Raw genomic sequence first — 13680 nt, forward strand, 5'->3', positions numbered from 1 at the left:
ACCTAAATCCATCTGCCGTATTCCTACATTAAGCGCCATGCACTCAAAGATTAAGATGGCTTAACATAAGCACAAATGCAGGTTTTTATTTTGTTCTTTACTTAATTGAAACCAACATCTGTCTGACAGGTGGCGTGCGTGGAGGCTGGGATAACCTGTTGGCGGTAATCCCCGGAGGATCCTCAACTCCCCTCATCCCTAAGAGCGTGTGTGAAGAGGTGCTGATGGACTTTGATGGCCTCATCCAAGCTCAAACTGCGCTCGGCACAGCTGCTCTTATTGTCATGGACAAATCTGTGAGTGTGTCACCTCTGCAGCGTATTTCAGCTCACGTAAAGACGCTGGCAAACATCTGTCACATCGATGAATGGGTCTCTTTTTGCAGACCGATGTTATCAAAGCCATCGCCCGCCTGTTGGAGTTCTACAAGCACGAGAGTTGTGGCCAGTGCACGCCATGCAGAGAGGGTAAATACTGCCATAGCATCACTGTCATTCGTTTTACTTAATGTATTTGTTCTGCATTTGACTAAATACAAAAAATGTGTTTGTTTTCTGCAGGAGTAGACTGGATGAATAAGATGATGTGGCGTTTCGTTCATGGTGATGCTCAGCCATCAGAGATCGACATGATTTGGGAGATCAGTAAGCAGGTTGAGGGACACACCATCTGTGCTCTGGGTGATGGTGCTGCATGGCCCGTACAGGTAATACCACGTGCTTCATTTGAGTAATTACTGGTAAATACTGCAAACATCTTATTGATTTAATTGGAATTTGAACTCTAGAGTTTCCTCATTTTATTTTTGTAGCAATTGTTTAGCTCAGAGAAAAATAGCTCTAAGCATTATATTTTGTTTTTGTGAAGAACTTTATTTTTTTTAATTTAAAATTATTAAATGAAATGAAGAAATGGAGTGTGGGACACTTCCTTCTTTAATTTCCTTTCCAACAAGAAAACTTTCGGATAGTCTTAGAGTTGCTCATACCCAAGTCTTGTCTCAAAGTCTGATACTTCTTGTAATTTGCAACTTTACCACTAAATGTCACTAAATCCCAACTAACAAAATCCACATAATTTCTAGTTCTGTGTATTTTGAGCTTCTATATTATATAGGTCAACAAATAAAGTGTTGTGCTGATTCGCCACAGATATTTATTAAAGTGCATTATCTTTTTAAATAAATTAATTACATGAAACATGAAATGAAATAAACTGGATTGCATACTTAAATGATTCTTTTTTATGTGTTTTAAGGGATTGATCAGACACTTCAGACCTTTGATGGAAAATCGAATTRCTGAATACCAGCAGCAGCAGCAAGCCAGGGCTTAAATGAAGCCTATTTCAACTTCTTCTTGAAGTCTTCATCATCCTTATATAAGCCTTTAGCTTTGAGCTTCTGTCCTTCAGAAATTATTTAAGCAAAGAATAATATGACACCTGGTCACCTTCTCGTCAAGCTTTGAGTGCTGTCTCTACCTTGTTGGATAAAAGTATCATTAAAGTTTTATGACAACAAATGTGTTTCAATTCATTTTCTTTTAACTATTGTACATAAAAAAGAGGGTTTTCTGCCACAGTTCAAAAACATGCATGTTAGTCTGTGATCTATCTGTGGGATTTCCCTGATTATGTAAATAAAGATAAAAAAAACTTGTAATAAAACAAATGATCATAATGTGTCTTAAGTTTAAACTTAATAGTTTATTTTATTGAGTTTGCATATTATGCTCGTGCACACATAGGTTTTGGGTACTCCGGCTAAGAGAGTTGCTGCACAGTGAAATTGTCAAAATTCAAAGATTTATGTGTAATTCAATGAAAAACTSGAAGGAAATCCCATCTAAACTGAGATCTCGTCTTGAAAACTCGCGATGGCTTCCTCCTCACGTCACGTGACATGATAGGCTAAAGGCTTCGATGGACGCTTTAGTGAACGGTACGAAACTCATCCAATCTTTACTAAGACTCAGAATTAACCTTAAGTACGTACAAAAATGTGGTTCCGAAACATGCATTTATTGCATGAATATAGGTTTATTTAAATAACTTATAAAATGATGCAATAATTGCTGGTTAGCTCCGATGCTAACCAACACCATCCATAACCATGGGATGGTTCATGGCTATTATTAGCGGGTTTGTTTCATATAATAATTTTATATTAACGCAAAGACTCAGTAAAACCTTGGATACCTTTGCTTTGAACGTRGAGGTTGATGGATGCATATGCGTTGACAAATAACAGAATCTGCTAAGAAGACATGATTCTTCTTCTTGTATTTAAAGTTGCAGCTGCGTTCGGATCGGCTGTGTGTGGAAACATGAGTATGGAACTGGAAAAGATCCAGCAAGTTATTGTTGGAGAGGAAATGAAGACCCCCTTGTCTAATGAGGTGAACCCTGGGCATGTGGACTTCCCAATTCAGCCACGTAAGACTGAAAGCCTTGTTTTATTTGCACATTGTCATTCCTCTAAAACAGTGGTTCCCAAACTTTTCAGCTTTTGACCCACAAAATACGAACAGCAGAGACCAGGACCTGTAGCTGATGTCAGTTGATAAACATTGTTTTCACGTCAAACAAACAAGCGCATAGTTACATTATTTATTATGCTACTTTTGCCTATTTTAAATACACTAATCTTACTATTTTATAACAACAAAGGCAATAAAATGTGCTTAGTTGTCATTTTTTAGTGTAATTAATTCATAAAATATTTTCAGGACCCCACCTTGATGTTTTAGGACCCCACTGTGGGTCCCGACCCGAACTTTGGGAATCACTGCTCTAAAACACACCTTTGATTAATAAACTTGTAATCTTGTTGCGATTCAGATGGTGATGAGAGTCTGCAGTGTTTTCCGTGCTTCATCACCTTCAGTGACCCTAAAGCCAAAGAGAGACACTTGAAGAAGCATCACCGCGACCACTACRCACAACTCCTGCAGCAGGTACAAGGAAACAAACTGTCCAATATGTGTGAAGTGGCAATAATTGTCCAGTATTTTGTTATTAAATGTTATTTCCAGTATCGTACTATTTTTAAGCCTGTGAGGTTGCATCCTTCACTTACATCAGTGAAATTACATTTTGAATATTTATTTTATTTTTCAGACTAATACACTGTTTACTTGCTACAAGTGTGACAAGTCTTTCAACTCATCTGAAGAGCTCAATCAGCACCAAGTGACACATAACACAGATAAAACACCCTTCTTCTGCAAAGAGTGCCAGAAAAGGTTCAGCATGTTATCTCAGGTGAAGACACTTGGCTAGAGGTTGTTTTTTTGTAAAATAAATTATCTATTTTATTTACTATAATAATTGTTTATTATCTTGCAGCTAAGCACACACAGACGATTTAAGTGCAAAGAGCGAAAACATGCCTGCAAGGACTGCGGTGTTTTGTTCCTCACTGGCCTTCGGCTTCAGCTCCATCGCAAAACAGTGCACCGCGGCAACGCAGGCGGCGCTAAAGACATCAACACCTTCCGATGCTGCAAATGTAGTTGTGGTTTTCAGACCGAAGAAGAGCTTCTGCAGCACCAGGAGATGTTCGCTAGTGACCAGAACTGTGGTCTTAAGCCTCGGCGCAAAAAACGTGTCTCTAAACGCAAACGTGCATCGGGGAAGATCGAGCAAGAGGCCGGAGCAAAACAACTCATTGAGCAATCCGCCTCTGCCGAGCTCAACATTCCCTGTCCTAAACCAGATTGTGATTGCACCTTTCCCTCCGTTGAAGCCCTGAGGGCACACAAGCAAGACAAACACAGCCCCATCCTTCACAAAGCTCCCAGCTCAGAATACACCTGCCCCACATGTGGGAAAAGCTTTGCAAGAGAACGTAGCCTAAAATCTCATCAGGCTTCCCATAAAAASGGTGAAAAGGTTGCAGATGTGAGATAATATATGTGACATTGTCCTACATCATTTGTGTGTATGATTTTCATTAAGAGTTCTTTTACTCTTAACTGGAAATATAAATAAATAATCTTTATTAGACCATATCATAAAGGCTTTTGTGCTGTCACTACATCRCATTTAGTTTTAGATGGATTGTAAATTAGTAAGTTAAGTTCATCCTTAAGTGTGTGAATGTTTTGTTTCTTCTACCATGGTGTTTTTTTCTTCAATAAAGTATATGAAAAATGTTTCTAAGTATGTTAAGCAACTCATTGTATAGAATCCTGCAAGGCCTCCTGGAAGTACATCTRTATGTACTTATGTGTACTTATATGCACCAGTTGTATCAATGGGTTCATTGGTGTGTTTTTTTTTAAAATTCACTTTCTGTGAAAAGTGGAAATGTCATATTACATATTTGTTCATGAAAACAAGACAGAAACCTTCAGTAACACRATAGATGTGTTTTACTGTATATTGTTGTCATAATAGACTTTGTAGAACTTGATTTTAAGAAAGATTATGACCGTAAAATTAAGCATGAAGTTAATGGCTAATTCTTAGTCATTCTAGGAGATRAGCAAAGTAAGACAACAAATATTTTGTTTTATTTAATCCTAACTGGTAAACTTAAAATCAACTTGTAACTTTGGAATTATAATGGCAAACAATTTGATATGTTTAGTTTTTGCTCAACAAAAGCAGTACGATTTAAAAATCTCCTTAGATTTGGGTAAATAAAAGCTTAAGTTAGCTGATACCTTATTACAAATTTCAGACATAACCACTTCTGTAGGTTTAGTTTGGATACYTTATTTTGTATATTTTGTTCAAAATGTGCATAATATATATAAATTCATGCCGGATTTTACTAAATTATTTCTACATAAGGGTATACTGGGGGTCTGATAAACGTTTAAATGTGGCCTGAACACTATCAGTTTCYGTTTTTATAAAGATTATTTTAAAATTTACGTCTGAAATCGAAACACAATCAGCACAACAAACAAAATCGCCCACATTAAGCGCTGTAGTTCATTTCTCCCATGATGCACCGGTGCTCGCTCCTATCTCGCGCCTTTGCCTCGGAATAGACCATCTTGGCTCGCGCATCGCTGCAGTGATCCTCTGCCCGCGCACTGTTGTAGTAAATAATGGCGGCCTCGGGAGGCGGATTATCTTCTCCTTCTACSACCGCGGGCCCGGGTACCTACTGTCTACCGGCCCGGGCTCGCTTCCCAGGCCGTCCGTGCGCGGCTCGCTTCAGGTTTCGGTCGGAGAAACGGACCAGACGCGGAAGGTTGGGCTYGGCCGAACTCGAGCTACCTGCGGAAGGGCCAAGGCCCGTCAACATCGGCCTTGCGTTAAGCGAAGATCCGTCCCTGCTGCCCCTGCTCGGGGTGGCGGAGAAGTATAGTCGCCAGAAGGATGCGGGGTTCTATTCCAGCAGCAGTGATGGGGTGAGTTAATTAGCTGGAAACCGTGACGAATGGAGGCAATATGTTTGAAAGACTGATTAAAAAAACAGCGTTTAATCACTTGTGAATAACATGTTAGCTGATGTGTTGCTAATTTGCTGCAAACACAAACCCAACACGGGCATTGTTTGCCTGCAGGAAAAGCCTCCAGAGAGGATTTGAAGCAGTTTTATCCTGATTATTTATGCAGATATTCATGAYAGCGTTGTTGTGCAACACATAGAATCGATGCAGCTGTTCATAATGTCTCTCCAGGTGAGCTTGAAAAGCAGATATTTAAAGGCGGAAACTTTGGCGGTATGATGGCACACTCGTGTTTTGTTGTGGAAACCATGCTTTGTTCAACCCCCCTCACCGCCCCCTCAGGTGTGTTAAGGTTAGCTAAAGTTCCCATCCAGTTCTAACAACTTCTTCTGGCTCAGTTTTTGTTTTAAAACGTTGCTGCTGCGGAGTGTTGGATCACACTCTCCACGTTGGAGCTGCTCTGTCAGCTGACTGCTCGGTGTGTTTTAACGTCAGCTGAACGTAGGAAGCAACAGCGGGGAAGTTAAACGTCTAATMAACGTAATAACATTCAACCATCATGCATTACAGCTGCCTTGTTTGAAAGACAAATAAGCACATCCTGCAAGGTAATATTGAAGGTTATAATCAAAGCTTTTAAAAATGTAAGTAAATGTATGATCAGAGTTTCTGCATGTAAAATAAATGAAAATAAGTTTTGTGTGCTATGGGCTGCAGTTTTTACATCCTGTTCTAATTTATTTTAGTGATGTTACAGTCAACATGGCCTGCTAGCTTTTACCTCAGTCATAACTGCAGCAAGTATTTTGAAGGGTATTTTTAAGACAAAATGCAAAGTGTATACAGGGATCCCATTTACCTGCAGCTACGTGACAGCAATTTAAAGGCACTCATTGCGAACTAGAAAATAACAGTGTTATTCGAAGCTATGTATAATTATGCAGTTTGAAAGTGTAAACTACATTTTAGAGTTGATATACTATTCAAAAATGTGGGTATGCACTCAGTATAAACAAAGCACTTGAGTTTCCATAGATAACAATAAGTAGGTGGAAGTTGGCAGCCATTCACAAATTTTGTTTATAATAAAAAACATGTTGCTTTATTGGATCTAATGCCATCTGTTGCCTGCAAAGTCTTAACTGATGCAATCTCTGTAGAGGGGACTGTAACAGTCACGTAGTTCATTATAAATCTTGTGGATGCTGCTCAACTTGAGTGCAACACGTATAATACTTCAGTGTTCTTCAGWGGTGTGGAATATATGCTGTTCAAGTGGTTTCACTGGTGATCTACCTGTGGAGAGATGAATGTAAGTAACTGAGGTATGCTTTTGAGCTGAGTATAGAAAGCATTATTTAAATATTAGATGCAGAGGTGCCTGAATTATTGAATTCCAGAGATTTAATGGTTTTTTTAAGTTCTATTTAAAATACATGTATTTGTTACGTTCAGTTTGTTTATTATGAGTAAAGTTGTGGTTATTTTTTTCCCTCCTTTTGCTCATTGAGTGCCGGAAAAAAACGATCTGAAATGTGGATTATTTATATGTTTGGGCATGTGTAAAGAGGGGAAAAGCGTGAACTCATTATTTTATAGCTTAGTCACGGATGGAACATGAACACCTTTTTCTTTGCAGTGTCAGAACTGCGCTGATGCAATGCTAGTGTAAGAGAAGAGAGCTGTGCTGCTGATGCGGCACCAAAGTTTCTGCTGGGCAAAAACATGAAAATCAAATCATGAAAAGCAGTGACTCATGTTTAGTTTCAACTACAGTCTCATACATTGTGCAGACGGTTTTAAAACGGTCATGTCAGTAATGTATCATACACCTAGTGAAGCGCTTACGAGTCTGCTTTGTTTCCTAAAGTCAAATAAGAAAGATTCGAAACATTGGGTCCACTTAGGGCAGTCTTGGTGTATTAAATAATAACTTTCTTTGAATAAAAGTAATTCATTCTCTTTCCTGCATAACAAAAAAGACTCAGCTGTGCAAATGTAGTATGACAGAAAAGATACGGAGAAGCATAACAAAGACTTATTTGTTTTTTAAAAACATCAAATCAACTCATTGAATGTTGCACTATGCAATGGCCATATAAAGTCTGTGTGTAAAACAGACTTGTTCGGTTACACCGCCTTGACATTAACCTTATATTTTTACAAGTTACAGCAAAAAGTCCGGTCAGGTTAACGAGAGACCGCTTCTTAGTAATGTCACGCCACTTSTCAAGTTTTCGTGTAACGTGGTTTGTTTCGGAATTTGTTTTGTCTTCATCCCGCCGCTAATCTGGAGGTTGCAGGTTTGTATCACCAGACTGGCACATAAAATGTGGGTGAAAAATATGAAGCACCCACATACTCCATATTTGCCCTATTGGGATCCCTTTGAGCTAGGCCCTTAATCCTCCTCCTGTTGCTCCTAAAGCTTTTTGCTCCAACGTGATGAGAAAAATGCAGAGAAGGAATTTCCTCATTGGAGACTAATAAACTAAACATTATTGTTTTAAGTATTTCCTTATACTGACGTAAGGACTGCTCTTTTTTGTTTCTAGGAGGAAGATTTTCCTGGATTTGGAACCTCAAGAGCTTGTTCACAAAAATCTTCAGCCGCTGTTCCTCAGTCATCCGTCAGGGAAGCCAAGTCTCCAAAAGCTTCAGAACCGTCACCAGAAGCAAAAGCTCTTATTGGAAAAATTATCCCAAAGAATCAAAAACAGGCTCTCATTGGGAAAATTGTACCAAGGATTGCAAAGGAAGGAGATGTGAAAGAGAGCCTCAGCCCAGTTAAAGACAAAGAAATTCACAACAAGCAGGAGGCTCCCTGTTTGAAAGCCAAACAAGATAAGCAGACCTCAGATGGACAACATAGCATAGCTGATAAAACTTACAAAGCAGAAGAAGCAGCATCTTCAGAAAGTGCAGTGGCCCTGTCCTGTAAATCTTTTCATAAACGTCGGAGGAGGAGAAAGGTTCAAGGTGTGGGTGTTTCTCCTGAGGCTGGAGCAGAAGCTGGTGCCCCGAGTGGCGAAGAGCCAGCAGTGACACTCGAGCAAAAAGCTGGAAAGGGTTCGTTAAAGGGGGTGCGGAGAAAACGCAGAGGAAAGTTTTTGTTTGGGTACAGGCGAAAGCCATCTGCAGTCATTCCAGATAATAACCGCCCCAAAATCAAAAAGGTCCGTGCTCGGCGGGTTTTTTACGCCTATGTACCTGAGCCACTACCTGTAGTAAGTAATGAGCTGCAAGGTCAGAATGTCACCCAATCAAATACAAGGTCCAGTTTGGAGCAAGTAGACCAGAGCTCCAACAATTCCTTTTCAACGGTAACAAGCGGGCGGTCTTCCCGCACTATTAAAACTCCAAAGAGATTCCTGAATGAAGAAATTATCCCCTTTCCAAAGGGCTCTCTGTCGACGTGGCTGAAAAGTCAGCAGAAAGACGAAGGCAAACCACTTCAAGAGTCAGATTATGACAGCGTCTCACAGCCAGTGGACAGGGACACCACGCCTGGGCTCGATGGGTCGTCTGGTGTGTCAAGAATCTCATCGAAACCCAGTCCAGGYGCGAGTCACATAGAGATCTACAAGAACTTAAAGAAGCTGACCTTAAAGCTAGCAGAGAAAAAGAGAAGCCAGGGTTTTAATCAAGAGGATTACACACATCAGAGCGATGATTTGATACCTCACGTGAGGAAGAGACGGAGACCAAAAATCATGATGGAAGAGCTGGACTCTCCTGGGGTTGTGAGGAAAGTGGCTGTGGTGGTGCAGGCAGATGTGGAGTCTCCTAAGCAAATCCCATCAGAAGATGTGGGCAACAACAGTAAGTAYAACTTACTTTTCTTTTTAAAAAATATTAACAACGCGCTTACAAGTTGTTTGCCAGCTTTTTACCACTTCCGGGAATACTTGTCAGAAATTGGCAGTCAGTAATGAGGCTTTAAGCKAATTAAAAGAGGCTTTTTTGTATCATTTGATGCAGATGAAACAACAAGCATAAAAGAGGCAGGAAGTGAGGTGCTGGAAACTGGTGGTCCYAGCCATCGGATTGGTCTCAGTGGTGCTAATAGGAGGATGCTCCACCTGCTGAAGAAAGCCAAAGTGCAGCTTATAAAGATCGATCAGCAGAAGCAGCTCAAGCTGTCACAGGTAAGAGACCATTTCTTTGCCATAAAAAATGTTTATAAAATATAGTAAAGAATRATTGAATAAGCATAATTTACTCTATTTATGTTCAAAGGCTTTATATATTTTTTCTTTCTGTTAAAGTGTGAATATCTTATTTTGGACTGCTGAACAAACAAAATGACTTGATTAGATATCACATAAAAGACAATCTGCTTACGCGCCCTTTTGTTTTGCCTTCTAATTTTTACATGATTGTATTGGCGTGTATAAATTTTTTGCATCTCATACAAAAACGCATGCTTTTCTCTCCCTGTTTCGATTAAAAGTTGGGCCTAGGAGAATCACAGGTACCGGTGACTGGAAGGAGGAGGAGGAAGAGGAGAAGGGTTGGGCTGTCTCCCAAAGAAATTCCTCCACAGGTAATTCTTTAAAAATTTAAGCTAGTTTGTAATCAGTTTAAATGTTAAATTGATTTATTTTGTTGAAACTAGTTGTGTTTTTGCTCTAATAAAGACAGCTTGTCTGTTTCTTGTAAATTACTATTAAAATAAGTAACTTATATAATCAACCAATAAAGGCAGATTGAGAGTAATGGAAAGAAATAGATTTTTCTTGCTGTCGTTACAAAATGTTTTGTACTTTTTACAGCTTTACTGTGAGTTGAAATTAGCTTTTATCACAATAACAATACTTTAACTWAAAGGTTAATTTATTTATGTCCTTTATTTTGACCCAGTTATTTCCAGACTTGTCCTAATTTTTAATTTGTTTGYAGGAGCAGCCACTCGGAGGCCCGAGGATCAAACACGTGTGTCGGGCAGCAGCGGTGGCTTTGGGCCAGCCTCGGGCCATGGTGCCGGATGATATTCCCAGACTCAGCGCTCTGCCGCTTCACGAGAGGGAGGGCATCACCTTTTCCCCCGCAGCAGAAGGTACATTCCTACCCCTGTGCTTTTCTTTTTAGATCAGGATAAATGTTGAATATAGTTTTTTTAATATAAATTTTTACACAAGTAATTTGTTCAAAATTGAAAACTCTTATCTGTTATGYAATTTTAAAGTGTCCCAAATACTTCCATATGTATTTTTTTCAGTTGTGTATTTTCTTTAAACTTATTTTGCAAGTTAAAAATTACAGCAAAGTGTACAAGTATATACTCTAAGGGGGATAYTGCAGTCATTATTGATTGTTGTTAAATCATTAACTGAAGTYAACAATGTGCTTATTTATTATTGTATTAATTATTCCTGGGTGATATCTGATTAAAATGTAAAAAATCTGACTTAAAATTAGCAGAAAAGAGAAATCACAAGATGGGCTCATTTTAGAAGAGAAAATGTTTCTCTGGTTTTGTTTTGTTCATTTTATTTGGGGATTTTGTGTGAAACCTTTGTTATAAACTGCTTTAGTGAATTGTGTTGTCCAATCTTTCATTGTTTAGTATCCATGAGAATTTATCAAATTTTTCTACCAAAAAATAAATAAACAACTAATGAGCTGAATCGTATTTCAGTCTATCTGTTTCAACCTTATATATGTTGCAGAATAATRTTTTATTCATATTCATCAGTAATGAAGTTTAAGAAATTTGACAAAATAGCTCAAATACTAAATCAGCTCAATTAAAACAGGCTWAAATTTAGCTTCTGTGTTAGTTCGCAGATCATACATAGCAAGAAATATAAATTTATCAATACCACAGATTTTTTTTTTTGAATAAATTGTTTATTTTTTCATTTGATTAGAGCTGATTTCAGTTTCCAGGCCTTTTTATTATATATTTTACCCTATCTGATTTTTTAAAGTATATTTTGTCAAAACGTATTACTCAGATTTTGTAAACAAAACTATTTTGGGTGAAAAAAATGTTTTTGAGCCCTAAGTTTTAACTTTTTGAATCCACCACAGTGAGGTTAGGTAATGTGTTAAAAATCTGTCGACCAAGACAAAAGTGGTCTTAGTTTGTATTTTTTAAGTCTTTCTGAAGTTCCTTTAAAGTTTCTTTGACCTTTGGTTGCCTTTTTTATTCATTTTCCTTTACCTGACCATTTTTACAGGAATGTTCATATATTCTGTCAAAAACAAACTGTTCCTTCACTGGTTTTTTAAAAAAGGCAAACTTTAAAAATATAACAGAAACCATCACCAGTGGGGACTGGATGGGAGGGGAGTGAGTTGTGATGCATTCGAAGCACCTGGGAAAAGCTAAACTCCTTGTAAATTAGGTGCTAAAATTTATATGGTTTTTGTCGCATAATAATATTTGATACTGCATGAGAGAGAACTCGTAATATATTGGATATACTCACTATATTGTTCACCCTACTTCCAAAAAGTTATTAGCTTTTCCATTTATAGAATAAGTTATAAGAACCCCAGAAAGTCGAGCTCATAACAACATAGATGAATTTCATACTGCATGTAACCTCCCTCAAGTAGTTTGACCTGTCTTTTGATGTAGTTCACCTCCAATGCTTCATTATCATCCCCCAGATGTATTTTATTTTGTTTGGGAAAGCCACTTTGACTGTGTTAAAATAAAGCACTAACAAATTTCTGAAGTAGTCGATGCACCACATAAAATATAGAGAGAAAAAAGTGTAAAAGCACAGTTTTGTTAGCTTTTTGGCCAAGTTAATATGCTAAGCAAAAATTGGAAGAAATTTGCTTTGATAGCTCAATGTAAATAAAATATTTTCCAGCAAAAAATTATCTTTTGTCACACACAGATTAGCCACCGCTGTTGGAAAGCTATACCCAACACTGGTCGAGTGAGCATCACTCAGTAAGAGGTGAGGAAGTACTGCTTGACAAATAGATTCACTGAACACATCAAGAGCAAAAAGTAATCCCTTCACAAGATTATCCTAGATGCATTATTCATTCAATTACAAACTAAAAAAACACAATTTTTAATGTCTGAAGTAACAGAGGCACATAGGGGAACATGAGGTTGTCATTAAATATGAAAAATGTTAAAGTTTCCAGCAGTAATGGACTTTGTGGGAAGCTCATTTTAGGTTGTTTTTTTTCCTACAGGCAGCCTTTATTAATGCAGCTGCATGACCCAAACTTACTAATTTGGAGGGAGACCTATAAATTCATATGATGGACCTGCAGTCACAGCATTTAGACTTTTAACATCTCCAGCAGACTGAGGAATAAGCTCTGACATTCAAAGATGTCGCCACCTCATCACATGTGCACAATACGGATTTAAAGGTGTATCACCCCTTTTACCCATCCGCGCTCTGTCTCGCCTGCAGATGTTGCTGATGACGACGACGAAGACGACGACAATGACGATGGCGACGACGACGACGATGACGTCTGTGGTCAGGGCGGGGCCCAGTTGGTTGTCCCTCAGAAACGTGTCCAGCGCAGGAGGTGGGGGAGGGGRCGCAAGTTCAAAAGAAGGAAGATTCTGGGCAGAGGGGTGCGTTCCCGGCGCTGTGGAATCTGTACAGGCTGCCTGGTAGAAGAAGACTGTGCAGAGTGTATGAACTGCCTGGATAAACCCAAATTCGGAGGCCCCAACACAAAGAAACAGTGCTGCATGTAAGTCCACAGGTTTTGTTTACGGCAGTGGTGTTTCTCACWCACAATACACTTTTAATAATAACATCGTTACTGTTTGAGACCCTGAGCCTGAAAGTCATTTACTGTTTTTCTCAAACCCATTCTGTAGAGACGCTGGCAAAAATCTACTTTTAAAATCTAGTGAGTTTAATTCAAAGTGAGAAGACGTTTAGGGAGACACTCATGTCTGAACTATATTGCTGTGTTTAAAATTAAGATGTCTTCATATTAAAACATCAATATTTAAAAAAAAAACCTTTACATATCAGTATGAACCAAAATCACTGAGGAACGTTTCCAACATTTTCTTAATTCTTTAGCTTAAAATGAGTCTTGTGTAGATAAATTACATTATGTGGTGATTACCCTGTACCTGAAAGATTGTTTAAATTTTGTCAGTAAACTACAAAAATGCGCTCTCGTTCCTTTTTTTTTTTTTCTTAAGAAAGGCCAAAAACTTATTGTGCATTACATTTGTAGATGGCTTCACAGGGATTTTATCTTCAATAATTTCTATTATTATTATTATTATTATTATTATTATTAGGGGTAGACATAAGGA

At 38.4% G+C, this 13680-nt stretch overlaps 3 protein-coding genes across 4 annotated transcripts in view; all 3 read left to right on the forward strand.

Moving 5' to 3' along the window:
- The window catches only part of ndufv1 (NADH:ubiquinone oxidoreductase core subunit V1), a 5652-nt gene extending 4129 nt beyond the window's left edge, over nt 1-1523 (forward strand). The window contains exons 8-11 of the mRNA XM_014009228.1: nt 130-296; nt 386-467; nt 561-706; nt 1258-1523. Of these exons, the coding sequence (XP_013864682.1) occupies nt 130-296; nt 386-467; nt 561-706; nt 1258-1335 (473 nt within the window). The 3' untranslated portion in view covers nt 1336-1523. The remainder of the gene's footprint in view (nt 1-129; nt 297-385; nt 468-560; nt 707-1257) is intronic.
- A 337-nt stretch (nt 1524-1860) lies between these two features.
- Nucleotides 1861-4005, forward strand: LOC106518117 (oocyte zinc finger protein XlCOF6). Of its 2 annotated transcripts, XM_014009231.1 has the most exons (5): nt 1861-1942; nt 2293-2436; nt 2842-2957; nt 3121-3264; nt 3349-4005. In XM_014009231.1, the coding sequence occupies exons 1-5, from the start codon at nt 1924-1926 to the stop codon at nt 3910-3912; spliced, it is 987 nt and encodes a 328-aa protein (XP_013864685.1). In that variant the 5' UTR covers nt 1861-1923; the 3' UTR covers nt 3913-4005. The 2 variants fall into 2 exon arrangements, with proteins under 2 accessions (XP_013864685.1, XP_013864684.1); XM_014009230.1 differs by lacking the exon at nt 1861-1942 and having other exon boundaries at nt 2017-2436.
- A 969-nt stretch (nt 4006-4974) lies between these two features.
- kmt2ba (lysine (K)-specific methyltransferase 2Ba) lies at nt 4975-13097 on the forward strand (the record flags this gene model as incomplete). The annotated part of the gene is given in 6 exon segments (XM_014009232.1): nt 4975-5369; nt 7967-9233; nt 9393-9559; nt 9865-9957; nt 10314-10470; nt 12806-13097. Coding segments are annotated over 6 exon segments (2282 nt in total), but the record flags the coding sequence as incomplete, so codon positions are not given.
- Nucleotides 13098-13680: the final 583 nt, after the last annotated feature.

Source organism: Austrofundulus limnaeus, unplaced genomic scaffold (genome assembly GCF_001266775.1).
Source record: "Austrofundulus limnaeus strain Quisiro unplaced genomic scaffold, Austrofundulus_limnaeus-1.0 Scaffold56, whole genome shotgun sequence".
In the NCBI taxonomy this organism is placed as follows: Eukaryota; Metazoa; Chordata; class Actinopteri; order Cyprinodontiformes; family Rivulidae; genus Austrofundulus; species Austrofundulus limnaeus.